At 43.2% G+C, this 21,021-nt stretch overlaps 1 protein-coding gene across 5 annotated transcripts in view; it reads left to right on the top strand.

Annotated features, from left to right (window-relative positions):
• NPAS3 (neuronal PAS domain protein 3) overlaps positions 1 to 21,021 on the top strand; it is an 872,889-nt gene that overhangs the window by 798,631 nt on the left and 53,237 nt on the right. For all 5 annotated transcript variants that reach the window (XM_036265119.1, XM_036265112.1, XM_036265127.1 and 2 more), the window contains one exon: positions 6,693 to 6,811. In XM_036265119.1, coding sequence (XP_036121012.1) covers positions 6,693 to 6,811 — 119 coding nt within the window. The remainder of the gene's footprint in view (positions 1 to 6,692; positions 6,812 to 21,021) is intronic.

The raw sequence follows: 21,021 nt of genomic DNA on the forward strand, positions 1-21,021 counted from the left end.
CTGGTCTATGACTCTAAAAATAACACTTTGCAGAAAATGCTTCCTTAGAGATGAGTATAAGGAGAAGACATAATGATTTCGTCTCAAAAAACAAACAAACAAACAAATCTAGATGTTTGATATAAAAGAATGGCAGGGAAGTAACTAATTCTTCTTAAAAGAAAGCATCTGAACGTTCCTGATTCAACATGTAGACTGTTTAGGTACAACACCATCCTAGGCACCTGGGTGGATGAGGGGGGCTGGGGAGAGCAGGGAATAGATACCAAAGACAAACAAGACATCAGGCCAGCTTGGCAAGATCTCACAGTCTTGTAGATGACACTGTTGATAGCACCTCTTGCAAATTGCACATTTTAAAAAATCAATTGAGCATTTATCTTTGAAAACACGGGCCCTGCTTACAAAAGTCAGCATCGCAGGTCGTTTCCCTTGCACATGTGAATTCTCCAGGTATTGACACGTTGGGCAAACCTTTCTTCTATCACCTGAGTGTCACACACATACATGGTTGTCACATAGCAAAACAAGGCTATGATTTTTCCAAAGAGTTTCCATATGGATGTTATATTCGTTATGTATCGTTGCATAACACAGTCCCCCAAATACTGACAGCTTTAAAAAAAAACAAGCGATCTCACATAGTTCCTACAGCTCAGGAGTCCAGTAGCAGCTTATATCTGAGTCGTCCAGCTCAGGGTCTCTCAAAAGGTTTCCATAGAGACATCAGTCAGAGCATTGTCCTCTGAAGGCCTGATTCGGTCAGGAGGGTCCACTTCTAAACTCACTCCTGTGACTGTTAGTAGGAAGCCTTGGCCACTCCATAGGACTGCTGGCGTGTCCTCAGAGCTTGGCCGCTGGCTTCCACCAAAGTGAATGACCCGGGAGAGAACAACAGGAAGCCACTCTGCCTGTTGTGACTGAGTCATACACTGCCGATCCCACCTTGTGCTATTAGGAGTAAGTCACCAAGTCTAGCCCATGCATGAGGGTAAGGAATAGGCTCCGCCCTTCGGAAGGAGAAGTATTGAAGACTTTGTGGCATTTTAAAATTAATACAAACATCATCCTAGATCAACGTAAAATCCACTGGGACAGTTTGTGTGAGAAAAGATTTATTTTTACCATGCTTGGCCTACTATTTGGAAACTAAATTGAGATCTCATTACATGAAAGTCAACATTTAATGAATGTTAGTTAACATATTAAATATATATCAATATATGTGTATGTCAATGTATACTTTTTTGCTTGGGTCCAAGAAGCCACGCTAGGTGATGAAAGTTAGACCTGCCTCCGCCCTGCTGAATAAGAGATAAAATGAGGTCCGGCTGGTGTGGCTCAGTGGTTGAGTGTCTACCCATGCACCAAGTGGTCGCCGGTTCGATTCCCCGTCAGGGCACATGCCCAGGTTGTCGGCCAAATCCCCACTGGGGGGCATGCAGGAGGCGGCCAATCGATGTTCTCTCTCATCGATGTTCCTCTCTATCTCTCTCTCACTTCTTCTCTCTCTAAAAAATCAATAAAAAAGAAAAAAAAATTTTAAAAAGATAAAATGAGGACATAAATAGCTTGAAGAACAGTACATTGGCAACATCATGGCCTTTGGAGCCGGACAAACATATGTCACGTCCGTGTGCTCTGTCACTGACTCTCTGGGTCAACTTGAACAGCATTCTGACTCTTTCTATATTGTGATAAATATTGGGTATTTGTATCAATCAGCATGCACTATGTTATGTTGCAGTAAAAAAACAATTCCCAAATCCCAAAGATTTGCTTCTCTAAGGGCTGGCCGAGCAGTCTCCACTCTGAGCCCCAGGCTGATGGAGGGAGCAGCGGCCAGAGGGGAGGTCCATGCCACCAGAGCAGAGCGACAGAATAAGCAGCATCTCGTGACCAGCTCCTCTCGAAAGCCCCACCGGAAGGGACATGACTGGCCACAGAAAGTCACACGACCGTGTCTCCCTTCCAAGTGGCTGAGGAAGAGCAGGAAAACTTTTACAAGAAAACAACTTGTCACATACTTGACACACTCGTTCCGCAGTCCTCAGATGCGTCACTATCTAGTCGAGTGGACAGCATGTGCCAATGGAACAGTTTGGCTTTGTCGAGATAACTGGGAAACGGACCAACGTCTCCCTTGTCTTGTGAAAGTCTCTTTAGTCCTTTGCGTGGGAGTTGCCCCGTGCGCGCAGAAACCGCTTCTGGAAAAGGAAAGATTCGTTGAGGCGACGACGTGGGGAATGAGTGTATGTAACTTCACAGCGTAGTGACGTGCCCCCAACTCCACTTCTCCTTCAGACGGAAAAAGCCTTTGTTCACAATTGAGGAGTCAGGGAGTTTTCTCAAAAGTTAGCATTTCTTACAGTTTTCTGTTTTCTCCCTTGCACGTCGGGCTTTGGTGGCAGTTGGAGGGTTCTGACTCTAGAACTGCACTGGAAACGCTGGGAGCTCACTAAAAAGAAAGGCCCTCTTGATGCTGTGATCTCAGACACTTGCCGAGACCCTGGAGGGAAAGTGCCGGAATGGACCTTGCCTAGGGTCAGCCGGAGAGAACTAGATGTCCCCCTCCTGCCCCCCGCATAACCATAAGGAAGCAGCAGCTCCAAACCCGGCTGGGGAGCCGCACACCGACGTGGAATAGCACAGACATTGTTTCACATCACGGCGGCATTTGCCAACATAAAAACTATTACAACTTTTGCTCTGAATTGTCCCGTAAATTTTACAAAGTATGCAAAAACTGACGTTTCAAGCTCTGAGATCATTTAGGTTTATTTTAAAAGTTGAGGTCCTTGACATTCAGCAAAAGAGAGGATCTCTCTTTATCTGGCTTTGAGGTGCATGAGTCTTGTTTTTGTTTTTGTGTTTCAGCTCCTTGCTTGCAATTCATAGGTCAAAACTGGCCACGACTAAGCTTTGACCATGTGATCCAGTTTTACCCATAAATTTCTCCTGTGTCTCAGGCAGCAGATATAACTTCTCTGAATCCCAAATTTCTTATCAGAGCACGGAGCAATCATGGCTTGCCTCAGAAAGTTGGCAGAAAATCCTCTGATATCTAGAAAACACTCTAAAAGGTCTCCGACATAGACTGGTTCCCAGTCTTTATAGAGCGGCAGTCCTAAGCATGCTCTTCACATTACTCCGTCCTCTCTTCACACTCCCCCCAACACACACACACACACACACACACACACACACACACCCCTTCTCTGTTCAGGGCCACAGTCCTACCGCACATCATCATGGCCATGCTGCCTGGACCCTCTCCCACAGAACCTCCAGGGGAGTCATGCTTCTCACCTGAGATGCTTCGGAAGCTTCTCTTCTGCTCTCCTCTGTCACGGGCAGACCGCTCGTCTGTGTGCAGGACAGACACCATTGGCAGAGTCGGGTAACCCGAGTGCACGGCTAGCCCCTGCGGAGACCTGGCCGTGGTGTGTGTGTGCCTGAAAGGGTTGCTTTGATAGGGACGGTCTGACACATTACTCCTGTCCCTTCCTCAGAACCGGAAAGTCATGTGGAATTGAAAGAGAAATCGTCATCAGAAATCAAACTTTTCTCTTAAGTCGCTCCGTCTCCTCCTCCTCAATGCCCCCATCCCCCCACACTCTTGAAGTAGAGCTTGAGGACCAGTTTAGATTTGAAATCTCAGCTTCAATGGGGCAGAGCCTGAGCGCAGTGCTCCTCTCACACCAGTTGTCCTGGGTTGAATGAAGCCGCCCTGTATGTTCAGCGGATCCCTGTTGAAACACGCGGGGGTGCTGTGTTCACGGGTCTGGGCAGGACGGGATGTTCCGCCTGCGCAGCTCCTGCAAAGCTCGAGTCTCCCTCCAGCTTCAGCGGGAAGCACCCGCGCTGCGGCCTCTAGTGTGCAACCAAGTGTCTCACTGTGCAGGTCCACCCCCTGAGCACAAAAATCATTTCTAAGGGTGCCTCACTCTCCTACAGGTGGGTGGTTCTTTCCTTACCGGGGTAGGCTATCCAGGACCCCAGCCCTAAAATCAGATTTCACTTCTCTGGGAAATTGCATTTGTCCTCAGCTATTGCAAACACGCTCTTGCTGGACAGAGCTGAATTTTTAAGGCTGAGTTTGTGGTGTGGATTCTGATGGCGGCACGTTAATTCAGCTCTCTGAGGACCAGTGCCCGTAAATGTGAAAGGGGACCACGGTAGATTGGTATACTTTCCCATTTCCACCAGGATGAAAACGGCTATAAATTAAGTCTAACCTTAAATGTATAATCTGTCCTTGGGAGAAAAAAAAAGAAAGGGGAAAAAAAAAAAAAAAAGGATATAGCATCTTCAAGCTCTCGGCATCCCTTACGAGAAAAAATTGGTTCTAAGGGTCTCTGATCTTGTGTTTTAGTAAAATAGAACTGCACGGCTGACTGACAGTTCTGATCTAAAGCATTTACGTTTAAGTTTTGATCTCTCTGCTTTTGATTAAAACTAATGAGCTCATTTAATTCAAAATGGGAATCTCTGATAAGAGAAATAAGGTTGATGTGATTGGATTAGAGGGGCAAATTAAACTCTTAGAGCAGAAGTTTGTGCTTATATAGTGTATTAAAAAGCTGTTGGCGTATTATGGCGTGTTAGATGATGAGAAAAATTTCATAGTAATTCATATTTAATCAGAAGAAATGAAAGTACTAAATATAACATGGCTCTGCTTTTCCCTCGAGTGATAAAAAGCTGTACATTTAAAATGACATCAGATCCATTCTCTCTAAAACAAAATAAAAAAATAAAAAAAAGAAAGAAAATCTTAAGAGACACCTAAGAAAAGGACACCTGTCAGTGGTTCCATCACCCCAGAATAGAAATGCCATAAATAGCCCTGGCTGGTTTGGCTCAGCAGTTAGAGCGTCGGCCTGCGGTCCAAAGAGTCCCGGGTTCAGTTCCCGCTAAGGGCATTTTGTCCCGGGCCCTGGTTGGTCGTGCGGGTGGCAGCCACTCGATGTGTTCCTTTCACGTTGATGTTTCTCTCTCTCCCTTCCTCTCTCTCCCTCCCACTCTATCTGAACAAAAAATGAAAAAGAAAAAAAAAATGTCCTCGGGTGAGGATAAAAAAAAAAAGAATTGCCATAAATATAGTCACATTAAGACGGGAATGGTGCAGGACAGGCCCCCACCACAAACAAAAGGCTTCTCTCCTTATAGGAGCTCTCACTCCTCTTTCATCTGAGCCTCAAGCTTAATGTCAAAAAATAGAGATTCCTTTTCCTTGGAAATGCATGGAATACATCTCATAATCTCCATTTTTAAAGTTTGTTTTGCCTATTTTTTTTTTTTTTTTTGCTTTCATAACTATTTTCACATACTCTATATTTAATTCTTAAATCTTTCCCCCCACCCCAGACAATATCAGTGTTATTTGGAGAAGATCTGAGTAAGGGCAGCTCAATAGAATTCCTACTTGTTGTTGAAACTATTTTTGTTGTTGTTTTACAATAAAAAACACTTTGAAAGCACTATGTTAGAATAAAATTGGAGTGTTTATTAGGCTTCAAAGGTCCAAAATTAATTTTTTGCAGGAAAATACTTAAATTCATATAATACCTTAGAAGCTTGATGTTAAAGGAAATAGATTCATGTTGCCTTCTAGCTTTTTGAATAAATGTGTTCTTAGCTGGGCAAGATTGCAAACTACCGTGTTAAGTTTCCTAGGTAAAAAATGTCTTCTACTTAGTCTACGACGCTGCAAAGGGCACAGAGTCTTGCTCGAGAGAAGAGACTATCATTTTCTCCCATCGGAAGCAGAGAAGCAGGAAGCCAGAGACTGTTCTTGTTCACAGGAGGGCAGGGCACAGGCCGCCACTGGTGACATCAGTGGGAAGTGGGAATTGTGAGGAGCTTCCGTCTGTTTTCATCTGTCCATCCCATTCTCAGTCCTCTATGTTGAGTCAGTTGAGAAGACTGTGTTTCTTTTTTTTTTCTTTTCCTTTATTGATTTTAGAGAGAGAGGAAGTATGAAGGAGAGAGAGACAGAAACATGAATGAGAGAGAACATCGATTGGCCGCCTCCTGCATGCCCCCCACTGGGAATCAGGCCCACAACCTGGGCATGTGTCCTGACGGGAAATCGAACTGGCGACCTCTTGGTACATGGGTCGATGCTCAACCTCTGAGCCACATGGGCTGGACAAGACTTTGTGCTTCTTGTTCCCCTCAGTGAAGAAAACCAACTCAAGAGGGCAAGGGCCATGACAGTCTTGGGGTTCTCAGAACCCCCATAGGTAAATGAGACAAGACAGGATTCTCAGAGAGAACCGAGAGCCAGCCGTCCTTACCCTTCTTCAGGAACGTCTCTGCCCCAGTCTTAGTTGCTCCCACAAATCTGTGGGGTCTTCTTTTTCATGGCAGTTCCCTCCATGCACCAGCCAACCCTCCAGATGTGCCGTCTTTACTTGCTACGATCAGACCCCTTTTAGGGAGCTGCTGGACGTGAATAGGCCTGAAAAGCTCTTGCTAGAAACTGGAATGGAGTTACTTTGGATCCGTTCATTTTTCTTTTTTTATTTTCTTCAAAGTAAACATTTTCTAAATGAGGTACATTGATAACTTGGCCCTTAGCTCCCATCAGTCATTTATTTTTGGTGAACTCAAGGATTGCACCTGAGCGGGAGCCATGAGGGGCTGTGCAGAGATCTAACTCGTGTGTCTGTGTTTTTCTTCTTCAGTGGAGTCAACCAGCCCTAACCTGCTAACCACTGACAACACCCTTGAGCGTTCCTTTTTCATCCGAATGAAATCTACTCTGACCAAACGCGGCGTGCACATCAAGTCATCAGGATACAAGGTAAGCTGGGCTCCAGGAGGGGAAATCGTGCTGTCTGAGGTCCATCCTGGATCATTTTCAGTGATTTTCTCAACTGCTTTGGGGTCCATATAATTAGGGTTATATAGGGTTCTCAGCTACCTTTGGGTCTCAAGGTAGAGGCTTTGTTACACCTCGACTCAGTTCAGACATTGCAGGTACACCAAAGGCCTCATTATAGGGTCTTTTGTTAAGACACTTGTTAATAAAGCCACAAAGACTTCAGCACATGCTAGAAATTCACTGTGTTGGAGAAGGTGAGCCGAATTTAGATCAGTCCTTAAAATGAATGTTCTAGAATGGCTACTTGTAAGAATTCCACTTCTCCCACTTAACCCTTGAAGTTCCCCTTTCTCTGTAGAGAAGGACTGTCTGTTTTAATAGCATGTTGGCTATTGAACTTTATACATGGAAATAAGAAAATCAGGTTAGACATCAGGTTAGACCTAGCACATATAGACTAGTCAATATACAGGGTATATGTTCCCCACAACAACAAAGACCAAGTCTGGAGTTGTAATCTATATTATTATATCATTTCTAGTTGCTATAGCAACATAAATTAAGACCTGTGAAATTTATGAAATGCCTTTGGCAATGTGAATCATGTCAATCTTACAACACACTAACCCATCCCTGAAACAGTGTTTACTGTATGTGGGAGGACAGGCAGAAATAGAATGGATTGTAGATGTGCCAGCACGACCTTTCCCAGTGTCAGAGTTTAGGGTTTCTGATAGCTAAACTCTGTAGGGTGACCATTGTCAGGGAGGGTAACAGTCATTATCGTCAGGCCTTATAAACCTTATATAAGTCATCAAGAGACTCCCAGCTGCGTCGGAGTCAGGCACTGTATTTGACATGAATTCTTCAGCGAAAGAAGACAGCAGGTGGGCCAGCAGGCTTTCCATGCGGCACCTGGAGCTGAGCGGGCCCAGCCTGAAAAGCACACGTGGGGCAGCCTCGCCCTTTAACCGGGCTTGAAGCAGAGGAGAGGACGTGGGCAGCACCACCTGCACTCAGCCTGCAGGAGGCCTGTTCCAAAGCGGTATGCGGGAGGAAAGCATACCAGACTCTATCCTTAGGACCATTTTGTATTTTCCTACCTCGCCAAACACAATACATTTATTAGTTATTATTGGGCAGCATTAGCCAATTTAGATTTCTGTGTGTAAATTATGGGTTTAATGATGTTTGTCATTTGAGTGCAAGAAAGATGCATTCTTTGCCTTGCAGCTCTCAGAGCTGCGGGGTTTCCTTCCGGGGACTCCTTTTCTGCCTGTCGGCGTTGTTCTTCGCCGTCACTGGTTTGTACTGGTTTGTAAGGAGCTATCCCAGGAGTGGGGTGGGTGGCGCAGGTGAGGTATCGCTTGGAAAGCAATATCTGGTACAATTCAATGTCATTAGAAAATTTAATATTCTGGAAAAAAACATGTATAACGTTCACATCACAAACTAGAGATGTGAAAACTCTGTAAAATTTTGGACCTGCAAAAGAGTGGGGTGTATGGGTAAAAACAATAGTATGGGGACGTAGTTTGGGTTTCAATCTAGGCAAGAAACCAAGCAGCTTGGGTTCGGTTTGTTTTGCTGCAGGGACACTTCAGTAAGGTTGTTTTTGCAACATGACCTGAAACTGGGCGCATTTTTAAAATATTAACACAACGTTCATTCATTCAACAAATATTCATTGACCTCCTACTATGGAGCCTGTTGTAGATTCTGGAAACCCGGCGTTAAACAATAAAAAGGATTTGCGTTGCATTCTAACAGTGAGACAGATGATAATAAGGGAGTAAATTACGAAGGTGACTGCAGAGAGCAATGATGGTCAAATCAGAGTAGCCAACGTGTGCTGGGCAAGGTACCGTGTACAGGTGTTAGCCCTCACAGTCCTAGAAGAAAGCATTTCATTGTTTTCATTTTACAGACGAAGAAACTAAGGTTAATTGCATACCCAAGGCCACAGATTGAGACAGAGCTAAGGTTTGAATTCTGGGATTCTGGCTCCAAACCCATGCACTTAACCACGAGGCTACACTATGACACAGACAGTGCAGCAGGGTAATGTGAGGGGGTGACCGGTGGGGACCACTTTAGGTAGGAGGGTTACAGAAGGTCTCCCTGAGGAGGTGACATGTCACATATGAGTGGCGAGTGAGAAAGGAACATCAGGAAAACATATGGAAAATAGTATTTCTGGAGCCCCTTAGGTTTAGGATTAAAGACACCTTGCTATAAGAAGAGGCCTTTGAGAGCCAGGCTGGTGTAGCTCCTGGTTGAGCATGAACCCACGCACCAAGAGATCACCAGTTTGATTCCTGGTCAGGACACATGCACAGGTTGTGGGCCCGATCCCCAGAGGGGGGCATGCAGGAGGCGGCCAATCGATGTTCTCCCTCATCGATGTTTGATGTTTTCATCTTTCTCCCACACTCCCTTCTTCTCCCTCTAAAATCAATAAAGAAAAAGAAAATTAAGGAAAAAAACAAAACAAAAGAAGGGGACTTTGAGAAACAAAATATTAAAAAGTACAACCTTGAATGTCCAGGACTGGAAAAGATTTAGGAGCTGTTCCCATTGCCATCCACCATACGTGTTAAAGTAGTCGCACTCCTCTGACCTAACCGTCAGTACGTCTTTCTCAAGATATCATAAAAGTCTCCCTTCAATGCCTTGTCCCCTCCCCGGAACTGCTCACAGGAGAGGCGATTCATCCCGTTTCCCAGTAAGATGAATCGTCCAGCAGGTCCAGCCCTTCCCTCCTCCTCCCTCCATGTGAACTTCCCGCGGTAATTAACCTTGTCTGAAAGTTAGTGGAAGGGCTGTGAGAACCCCTGACGTGACACAGCGGAATAACATCCCATGTGTCTGTTCATTCTCAGTGAATAAATCTAACAGCTTATAAAACATTCCAATAAAACTGGTAATCACCCACCACCACACAATAAACACAAATAAAAAGAAACAATGATGATAATTTCTCCATACTCCAATATTCTCCCGAATTTACTACCACTGTGTGTTTCTTTCTTTTCCCTTAGTTAAAGATTCAAGATGTTAAGCGTTGCTCAGTGCAGGTCACTGTGTTTCTATTTTTTCTGTAACGTTGATACCTGGACTTTTCTGACTTTCTCAATCATTTTATCTGCCACTCTTTCTTTAGTGTTATGGCCACTGGCAGTAATAATTGTAACAAAAGTACCACTTATTGACTCTGTGGCATACACTATACCAAACACTTTACAATTATTTTAGCTAATCCGCACATTATTTAAAGATTTTCTCTGTGCCGGGCATCGTTATTATACCCATTTTGCAGGTGGTGAAACTGAGGCTTCAATAGGTTCAGTAGCTGCTGAGGAGTCAGGATTGATCCAGGCAGTTAGGCTCCAGAGTTGCCCTCTTCACTCCTCCGCTTCACTGCTTAACTGATCACGTCCAAAGAAGGGCTCAGCATAAGCTGAATCTCAACATCTAAAAATTAATCCAAGTTTTCGGAAATAAAACCTGTTATCTGATTAAGACCTGCCCTTGTGGCTCAGCATCTCCCACTGCACTAGTTTACAGAGATTTGCAGAGATCTGCCTTCCTTTCCAGGGACCCTAAAACCCACTCAGGTACCCCTGACCCAGAATTCCAGCCAAGGAAGTGCCGTCTGGATCTGCTCATGCAGGTAGAGGGTGTAACCTAAATTGCTTCCAGCCCCAGTCCTCAGGAAGGTTGCAGTGAAGTTCCCTAACTGTGAGCTGGCGTTCCTCCGTCTTCGTTTGCTTTGAAATCCACAGTAGCACTGTTCTCCGGACCAGCCGCTGTTGATGCCTCAGGGGCTTCCTTGTTGTTTAGGTCTCGTTGTTGGCCACGTATCTGAGCATAACATGGCTCTCCTTTCCATCGCATTGTGTCAAGATCCTGCCTTCTTGATGAGGTTTATATCTGGGGGAACTTACCAGCTATAGCACAGAGGGTAAAAGGAGACATGCAATCAGGGAAATTAGGGAAGTGAAGACTAATTGGGTCGCATCCTTGGCTCTTGTCTTTGGAAGATAGTTTCCTTTGGCATGGGACTGGCAGGTTTCCAGTCTGCTCTTCAACGCCTGCCAGCACCGCTGTCGTTTCTGGAGTCCTCATCCAACCACGTTATGATGTCCTAACTCTGACGGCTGGGAGAGCCTCCTGGACGGGGAAACACAGACAGGCAGAGGAAAGCCCTGTCATGTTTATGTAATAATGAGGCTGTCTCTAAACTCTGCAGAGACGAGAATCTTCAAATGTCGAGAGCCCCTGTTATGACACATACAGATTCCTGGGGAGCATGGGAAACTCCCCATTCTAAAAAATAAACATTCCTCTACCCGGGATGATTTGGATATGGATTTGCCTATAGCCAAGGGTTGAACTAAATGACTTCTGAAATCAATCTCACCTCCTTATAATATAGAGTCATCAAGTATAAGCAATAGAGAAAATAATGTGTAGGTTCACTAGTTTGTTGGGACTGCTGGTATACCTCAGCTTTAAGACTATATCTAAATGCGAAGTAACAAGAACAAAAAATTAGAGGAAAGATTTTTGCCTTCTCTAAGCACAAACATAAGTGTCTTTGAAATTAGAAAACCCTCTTGTTCACTTTTTTAAATGTGCAGTTGTGTTGGTTCTATGGACTGCGACAGTTCCATAATTTTAACAGTGATTTGTTTTCTTTTGGGTATCAGAGATGCCTTTAAGAACTTGATGAAATTTGTCAAGCCTCTCAAGGTGAATTCATTTTTTTAAATTTATCTTTATTGTTGAAAGTATTACAGACGCCCTCCTCCTTACTCCCATCCCCCCAATTCAGTTTGCATCAGGAAGTTCCTGAATCCCTGCAATGTTTCCAGTGATATCAGGTTATAAGTCCCTATTTAATGTGAGATCTTTGATACTTATTTAAAAAGAACAAAGTGCATCTTCCAGAACGTATTTTACCAACATCACAGTTGCTCTTTCCCTTCTCACTTCTCCCTCCGATTTGTGCATTTAGTGTTAACACACAGTGAGGTCCTGTTGCAAATGGCATCGACTCCTAGACTGTAAGAGTATAAAAATTAGATTTACATCTTGATCCCTCCATGCAGATAGAGGTAATCAGAAAAAGTGTACCTCAGGAAATATTTTATTAAAATTATACCTAATATTTAAAATCATATCTGTTATTTTCAGCATACGTGGTCCTCCTTTTCTTCCTCTTCACTTAGGTGTGCAACCAAACTGTATCACTGGGATTCCCAATGTCAAAACCACAGCTAAGTACATTTTAAAGTTGAAGGCTTTTCATAGGCAAACGTATTCTTGACTGAATGACAAGCTTCAAGATGGCAAACTAAAAGGGAGCTATTACTATTTCAATGATCTGGAATTTTAGTTCTTGGTTGAATTCTTTAATAAAACCCACGCTACACAGTAGAGTCCGCAGTACACAATGTCAACCCCTCCCTCTTGATCACCTGCCACTTTCATCCACTGCCAAAATCAGTTGAATCCACCTGCTTCTATTTCCAGTCCTCCAGTTTAATATCTTTTTCTGGATCTATTGTGAGAAATTCTCAAATTACTACACGGAACATTTCACTTCTCCGTTGTGTCCTGCACCTGCTCTCTGGAATAGCTTCCCAACACCACCATCATTCACTCCTCTGCTGCTGAGTCACCAGTGGTTCAGTGTCTACATGTTCAAGAACCTGGTTCCAGCCTCCCTGTTTTACTAATGCCTCCAGCATCCTCTCCTGAACGGTTAATACTGATATGCCTTTGACCAGGGTCTTTTTTTCCCCCAAAGTACCTCTCTTTCACACTTCCATCTGGGAGAGCTTAACCAACATGGATCCATAGAGCCACGTTTTTATTTTCACCCCACCCCCCATCCTGTGCCAAGCCTTGTGTTTCCTTACAGGCGCGGCATGGAACCCAGACAGTCTTCCTCGGGGTCAGATCAGATAACGCAGGCGCCGCCAGCATCTTCTCTCCATTTTATGAAGCACTTTTATATAATTTCATATGAACTTCACAAAAATTCTTTTAGGCAATTACCTCTATTTTCCCAATTTTGAAGGCAGATGAAACTGAGGCACAGAAACATGACTTGGCTCATCTCGGGTCAGCACGGTGAATGGCAACACAGAGAAGTTCCAGATGCTCCCATTTCAAATGCCTTCTTCCCAATGCACTAAATTGGATGCTGGCTACATCCTTATTCTGCTTTCTTCTCTCAGCACCTAGCCCAGTACGCTGTGTGTAGCTGCCACCCAGTAAATGTTGGTCGAATTGAGTTGCATGCTCTCAATTTTTCTGAGAGAGCAATGAAAGATATTGATAGTACCGAAGTCTATAATGTACCACTAGCAAGCCAGCTGGTTGACCTCAGTGTCTTTTAGCTGTGGCCGCTAGGACAGCCATGAACCCCGATGACTATACTGTGACGTGGCTCACATTCCAGCCTCATGCCTGCCAGATCTTGTTCATCTGTACCCATCTCTTAGTAAAATCTGAAGGCACCACAACCACAGCACTCCTTTGAGCCACTGAGGATTCCTTTCAGAAAACGAGTCATTTTAACACCACTCATTCATCATGACTTCCAGTGGGTGTCTGGAGATTACCATTTTCTTTCTATTAAATCATCTTTCAAGACCCTTTTCCTGGATATTCACATTTGGAGGTTCTAACTTGCTGACAATTAGGGCTGTATTTGCTGATATCCTGCCTTCTGGCACGGTGCCATTTCTCAAAGATTGCTAAAAATATGTGAACTGTTATTATAAGTAAGCTGGTTCTTTCTTTGCCCGAGAGGGTAACTGTATGCAGTGAGTTTTCATTGTCCCAGGGAAGTGTAGCTGGGAGGTGTGCCCAGCACTGACGTAAGGGGCTATGGGGCCGTGGTCCTTCTCTGGAGATTTCTAAGATCATATGCCAGACGTATCCTGTAGGAGTCTCTTTTTCTCCTAGACAAGTGTGGACGGGCTAGATGCCATCTGGGTGTTTCTTCTGATCTGAGATTCAGAGATGATCCAGGTGTCGGATATATCAGTTCTTCTCCTGACGCCTTTGCCTCAGCTCTGTGTTGTCTTGAAATGATGACCACAGTATTCCAAGCTGTGCACAGTGTAACTGCCTTGTCAAATCAATAGATGAATTTTCAGAGAGACCAAAAGTTCTGTCAATCCATTCAGGTTTTCAGTCAACCCAGACACCCAGAATAAGTTGAAGGAGAAAAACATTTTCCAGGGTACAACTTACAGGCAGAGGTTATCCTGATGCAAAATGCAAATAGAGGCAAGAACCAGTGATATCAGATTTTTAAAATCCTATTTTCACTTTTTAGTCCTTGTTCACCTCTGCACAAGTGTTTGTTACAACGTGGTTTCCAGTGTCATTTCAAATGCAACTGACATTGTTTCTGATCTTAAAGAGTTCATTTCCCATCACCAAGGCATGAAAGTAACTCTACCTTGGGGTATGTCATTTCTGCTGAGACTAATCAGCTAGCTGTTTTACCAACTAGAGGCATCATCACTAGCCATTCTGTGACGTGTCTGTGAATTCTTATATTAGTAAATGCAGCCCAAGTATTTTGCTCACTTTCAGGTACTTCATTTTTTATCACACAGATTTTAGAAAGAAGGTAGAAGTAACAGCATCCTATCTTTGACTAATGCTAGAGCTTTTCGGCGTGGGTTTATGAGTCCTTGGTATCTAAGAATAAGGAAAGTGATGATCTCTTTAAAAATGACATCATCGGGGCTAAAATTAGCTCTTCCTCTATAGAATGTCTTAACTAATGAATGCCTTGCAAATTGTCATTAATGTCTCTGTAAATATATTCTCAATCTGATCGATTTTAAGATATAATCTCTCTATTAGGAGACGTTGGCCTATTAAAAAGAGTTTTAAAAGGAAAATAAACAGACTTACGCACGAACAAGTGAAGAGGAGTACAGGTCATCACTTTCCTGGCCCCTCGCTCTTCCAGGTTCTGAGAGGCCCTGACAACAGCTGCAGAGACCCACCGTTTTTCTCCCCAAAGTGATCTCTCGATCCAGTGGTCTGAAGTGGCAGCTACTTAACTCTTTACAGATTTCAAGGGCTCCAGATACACTGTCCTGTTTGACCTTCATCCCCTCAAAACTACTAGAGCATGATTAAGCACCCAGCTGTGATGTCACACAGCCGAGGATTTGGACTTCGTCCTGCCGCTCCTGGCTCTGTGACTGAGTACGCGCACATTCCTCTCGTGCAAAGTGCGATACCGACAGGCTGTTGTGGGAAAGTGAAGTAACGCAGATAAGCACTGCCGCGGAGCCTGGCCCGCAAACAGCGTGCAGCACTGGGTGTCTGTAGATTCTAGTACCTTTCTAAATGAAATTTATTTTAATAAACACTGGCTTTATAATTATTCAAAGTTGTGTATATATTTGGGGGGTACCCCAATATGCCCACATGTGAAGTTTCATGTTTATGGGACTCATATTGATAGAGGTTAATCTAGACAAGCACCACCTGGACTTCCATACCTCTGCCTGTGCACCTGTGGCTATGGAAAGGCGTAAGTCATCAATAACATTTCAGATTATCTCCTAGAAGTTCTGTGAGCTCTAGAATTATAAACGGTTTCTTCCGAATATAGAAAATGCATTTATTTCTGGGAAATTTCTCTTTGCTTAAGTGTCCTGAATATTGATTTGATTATAAGAGACAAAATATGACTGAAATACGTCATCTGTCCCTTTAACAAAAGGAGCACATACTGAATGATTTTCTTTGGAATTGATTTAGCGTCATGGCAAGACTAATATTGCCCTTTAATGCAAGAAATAAGGAGGGGCAGGGCCAATTTGATGTTGTTGATCTCTGCAATAAATGCAGCTTCTAGGATCCTGTAGCCCACAAGACTCCACAGTTTAGTAAAAGCATCTACATGCATATAAATTGAACCCTCTGGGGGAGGCAAACTACCACTGCGCATGAACCCAAGTACATCTCAGAGGTACTACACGACACTCCAGAGGGGATTCTGCTGACTCACTCCAGGTAAGGGAAAGGAGCCAGGATTCAGGAGTTCATGTAGAGACTTCCGGGGGCCAAGGAAGTGATCACATCTTTCCCATCTGTTTGTGAATACCCTCCACCAACAGACTAAAAGAATGGCCTCATTGCAAAGTGTGCTTTGAGTTACAAGAAGAATCTTCTTTAGAAAAACAAACAAAAAAAGTCATCTGTGTGATCAGTTCTCAACCTTCTGTAGGAATATTCAAGGGAGAGGCTTTGGACTGCTGCCTTGAGTGTGTGTGTGTGTGTGTGTGTGTGTGTGTGTGTGTGTTTAATCTGAACTGCAGGTGGGCAATGGCTCTCTCTAGGTTGACATTGGAGATGTCACTTTTGTCTCATTGTTGGCAGTGATCTGCAGAAACAAACCATGTAAGTTGACATTACAGCGGTAGCCGTGTTTATTCTTCCCTTTCACCAGGGCTTTTGTACCTGCCTCTTATCTCCCCTGTGTATGCATTGTCTTCAAATAAGCCTATGGGGGACACTGGCATTTCATTCAGATTTCTGCTCAAACATCACTTCCCTCGCCACCCCATCCAAAACAGCTCACGCACACCCTCTGTATCCCAGTTATCTGCTTGTTCTGCTGCCTATTGTTCTTCATAGAAGTTGACACTGTGACCCTACTTCTTAGTTTGTCTCTCCTAACCCAGTAAAGCGGAAGCTCCTAGAATAGCTGGAGACACACAGTAGAAATCCAATCAACCTTTGTTTAAGAAGATAAATGAATTTACAAATACTGAACATCATTTGTGTTCAAGTCAAAACATATTCCCTCCCTGGGTGATTTGCAGGTGAGAATATGAAACCAGTAAATTATATAATTTAAGTTTCTAGGCCTTATTGCTAGTAAGAGAAGTTGAAGTTTCCTTCCTTCTCCTTTTAAAAAGGCTGCACTAATCATTGACATCGTCTGTGACATTTTTCACACTTTCATACTCAGTTCTTTAGAATCAACATGTGTTCACTTGTACCCCCACTTAAACCCAGTTCTAGTGACTAGACCTCTGGAAGCACCATCAAGAGTCACTTGATTATTACTTGGTAGCTCTGAATATATTTACTAGTCCTCAATAAATGCTTGTCAAATGTCCTTCAAACTCATGACTCCTTGGAGAAGTCATGAAAACAGAGTGGCTTCATAGGGGTGCACCTGACTCTGGGCTTCTGTGTCATTGACTCAAACAAAGTACAGTAAGTCCTTCCTGAGCATCGTCAATAGATTCAGCAACTTGAAGTGAAAGTTGTAGAACACCAGTTTTATCATCAGCTAATTGATATAAACAAGTTCCTACATCCATATCACAACAAAACAACACTGTAATAAAACAATGTTACACTGAAAGCTATTTGAGGACCTCCTGTACACAATAGAACTTGAGTTCAGTGTTCGTTAGTCATTTCATGGTTGAGGTTACATCCTCCTTAGCTCCACTCACTACATTAGGGTGACACTCTGGCTGGAATGAAATAGAAGATCTACCTCATCAGAAGCAGCTCCTGACTCTTGGGGAGACAGAGGTGAAAACCTGCCCGGAGGTCCCAGTGAAGGCTGCCCAGGGTTACCAACAGCTGCCCACGGCCTTGAGCCAGTGCTGGTTTGAGAACCTGAAATATTGTAGGAACCATTTAACCAAATCATTCCCACAAGGGAGAAGAGATCTGGGGATTCTGTGATTCTTAGGAACCTCGGTGAACTTTTGTACCATGTCCTATGTAAAGAAAATGAAAAGGTTAGATCTGAGAAATCTATCTAGATCCTAAATTAAGGGCAAAAATGCTGATTGGAGAGTAATTCTCTGTTGCTTTATTCCGTGAGCGGTGACAAATTTCTTTTATTTATTTTTTATCCTCACCTGAGGACATTTTTCTATCTTTTGTTCAGATAGAGTGGGAGAGAGAAAGAGAGGAAGAGAGAGAGAGAGAGAGAAACATCGACGTGAAAGGGACACATCACGTGGCCACCACCCGCACAATCCAACCAGGGCTGGGGACAAACTGCAACTGAGGCACACGTCCCTAGCAGGAACCAAACCCTGGTCTCTCTGGACCACAGGCCGACGCTCTAACTGCTGAGCCAAACCGGCCAGGGCACAAATTTCTTTACTCATTTGGACACACTGTGGACTCTTCCTCTTTTAATGCCACGAACATACGTCACGTCATTATTAAACTTATCAGTCTTCCCCTTTAATTTTTTTTTTTTTTTTGCAGTGGATTTTACTGGCAAACACCTTTGTAAGTGTTGTCAGAAGTGGTTGTAAATTTCCATTTGAAGGGAACTGCAATTTATAATCTGCCTGGAACAACCCTTGAGGCATTTGAGTCCTGGGTAAATGTCCTTTAAACCGCTGAGTGGAATTAACAACATTATAATAGCCAAACTCCTCAAAGAAAGGAATCATGGAATAGAAAATATTCTAATTGTTGAATTACTATTTTGTTATAAACTGCCCTCTTCTCTGTGGAATATATATTTTCTCTCTTTCCACTGGACGGATCTGGAGAGTGATAGTTTGCCTGTGAACCCCCAGTAGCCCCATTCCAAGCACTTGGGCACAGTGGAGGAATGTTGAGTTCCGTGGATGTCATCCCTAGAACACAAACGTGACAGTGCCTCACACGTCCATGTTCTCATGCACCCAGAGCCCTGTAGGTCAGGCACAGTGAATTCCAACCCAGAGTCAGGGTGGATTGACAGCAAGCCAATCAGCAGGTGAACAAGAGTGAAGCCCAGAACCAACAGATACTGTCACTGTCCCCCAGAGGGCTGACAGATTGCTAAACCTAGAGGCCCCTTGTCCAGTCTTTTACCCTTGGAGAAAGCATCAGTGGAGGCGGACCCCAAGAGCCCGTGACACATTTTGGCCCCCAAAGAATTCTTTTCCTCCTGCGTACTTAAATCTTCCCTCCTCATCCTGCCATCCAGTCCTAAAAAATGTAAAAGGACGGCACTCTGCTAGTGAAAATTCATAGGCACCTGCTGTTGATTTCCTTCCTGCTTAGAATAATTTCTACGCCGCTGTGAAGTCTCAGAGTGACTCTGTTCAAAGGACCGAGCAGTGAGGTTCAAACAGAAAGGGCATCCAGCGATGTTTGGGTTATAATGATATCAGCGAGTCCTCTTTTTTTACAGCATCATTAGTAATCTGTCATTCTAATCATAATAATTCCCTTTTGACATCATGGAGGTGAGGCGAAATCATCACTGACATAAAAAATGAGGTGATATTTCAGCAGTATTATTTCACCGAAGATAAAATAGAAAGCTTTATGACTCCCCATGCCTTTTAAGAAAAAGAAAAAAAAAAAAAAAAAAGCTGAACAAGGCATATGCTGACCCTAGAGTTTATCTACTTCGGTTCCTTCCAGACTGATCTGAAATAACAAATTTTAATTGTTCCAACGAGAGTGTCAGATTGTGCTTTCCCCTCAAAGCTTTGCATCTACATAATGGAAACTTTTGCAAAAAAACAACTTTATCAGATCATAATAAACTGGAAAATCAAAAGAAAAAAAAAGTCCAGTGTAACCCAGAATGATCTATAATTTTCCTTCTTCAGCATCACCTTTTGTTCAGAGTATTTAGGAATTGATTTCACTCAATCATGCAGTCAATACCGATTGTGTACCTGTTGTGTATTACACACTCTACTGGGTCCTAGGAAGACAAAGATGGATCAAACAAAGTCCTTGGTCCAGAGAACAGTCTAGACTTAGGCAGGCACAAAAGTAGTGACTGTGAGGCAATGTGATATGTGCCGAGAAGGAGACGTGTTCTCAGAGCCACAGGGTTAAGTGAATAATTCTGCCTGGTGGTAGAGGAGAGGATCTCAGAGAGAACATCATTGTAGCCGAACATTCGGGAAGGAAACTCAATGCAGAGGGATCAGTATCCGCAAAGACATGAAGGCAGCCAGTGCATTGAGCAGAAAGGAATCTGTTCCTTAGGAGAAGCAGAGGTGAAGACATCTAATCTGACTAAGCAAATGAAGATGGAAGAGTCTTCATTGAGTGCAGAACCCAATGGCTGATCGGCTTCCAGGGTAACAGGATGAAGATTAAGATTGCTACATTCTCACAACACTTCTTGCATTTATTGTAAGAAAAAGATGACTGTTTTCTAACAAGGAGACCAAGAAGGTTATTCTCAGCCTATAGGGGAATAGTGGATTTAAGTAAGTCATTGGATAATTCCTTTTGGAATTTTTCTCAATTTATTTTTCATGTCACCATTCTGGCCTACATGAATGCAGGGACTTATTTTCCCCCATGAATCTTAGGTACTGGTATAAATAGACTTCTGAAAGGAGGAATATGACTTTTCTAGAGCCAGTAACTCAAGAAAGGAACTCAAGTCATTATGCGTTGAAATCTTAGATTGTGAAATGAATCAGAAATAGAAAGCTTCATACAGACCTCAGTCACCCAAGTCTGACAATGGTTTATGCACTGTTAGGTATCTGACTTCTTCAGCAAGTCGGGTACTTGGAACCTTGTAAGCAAAGCTTACATTTCAGGCAGCCTAAGGTTTCCCTTAGATTGACCATTTAGCAAAACTCCTGGTTTTAAGGATGATGACTTTGTTCTTATTTTAAAAATTACTTGTTCTTCAACTCATTTTACTTCTAATTGGTTATTCAGCCCTTCTAGTAAATGTTGCAACCGTTATAAACAGTTGTCTGAGCACATAATCCCATTGTTCCGATAAGATCTTCCATGTCAGAGCTGTTACAGTTCACCTGCAATTAAAGAACTGTTGTCATGTGAGCAGTAACCAATGACATCAAACCTGAGTTATAACTATGCAAGCATTCAAGATTTTAAGTGCTTTAAAAATAAAATAAAATACAGTATATAGCTACTGGATTTTCAATATGAGCAAATTTTCACCCTTTTTCTCTCCCTCGCTCCAGAAAATATCAATTTATATTCCTGGATTGATTTAAAAAAAAAAAAAACTTTTAACAAATAAAAAGAAGACCATCTTTCTTTGTCTCTGTTTTTGCATCATCTGCATTTATCTTTCTGTCAAAGATGATATGAAATTTCAGTGCTTTGTGTTGCCGATCATTAGCTGAGCTGCTTTTAATCTGCTTGATTTTATT

This window comes from Molossus molossus, unplaced genomic scaffold (assembly GCF_014108415.1).
Source record: "Molossus molossus isolate mMolMol1 unplaced genomic scaffold, mMolMol1.p scaffold_m16_p_1, whole genome shotgun sequence".
NCBI classification, from domain to species: domain Eukaryota; kingdom Metazoa; phylum Chordata; class Mammalia; order Chiroptera; family Molossidae; genus Molossus; species Molossus molossus.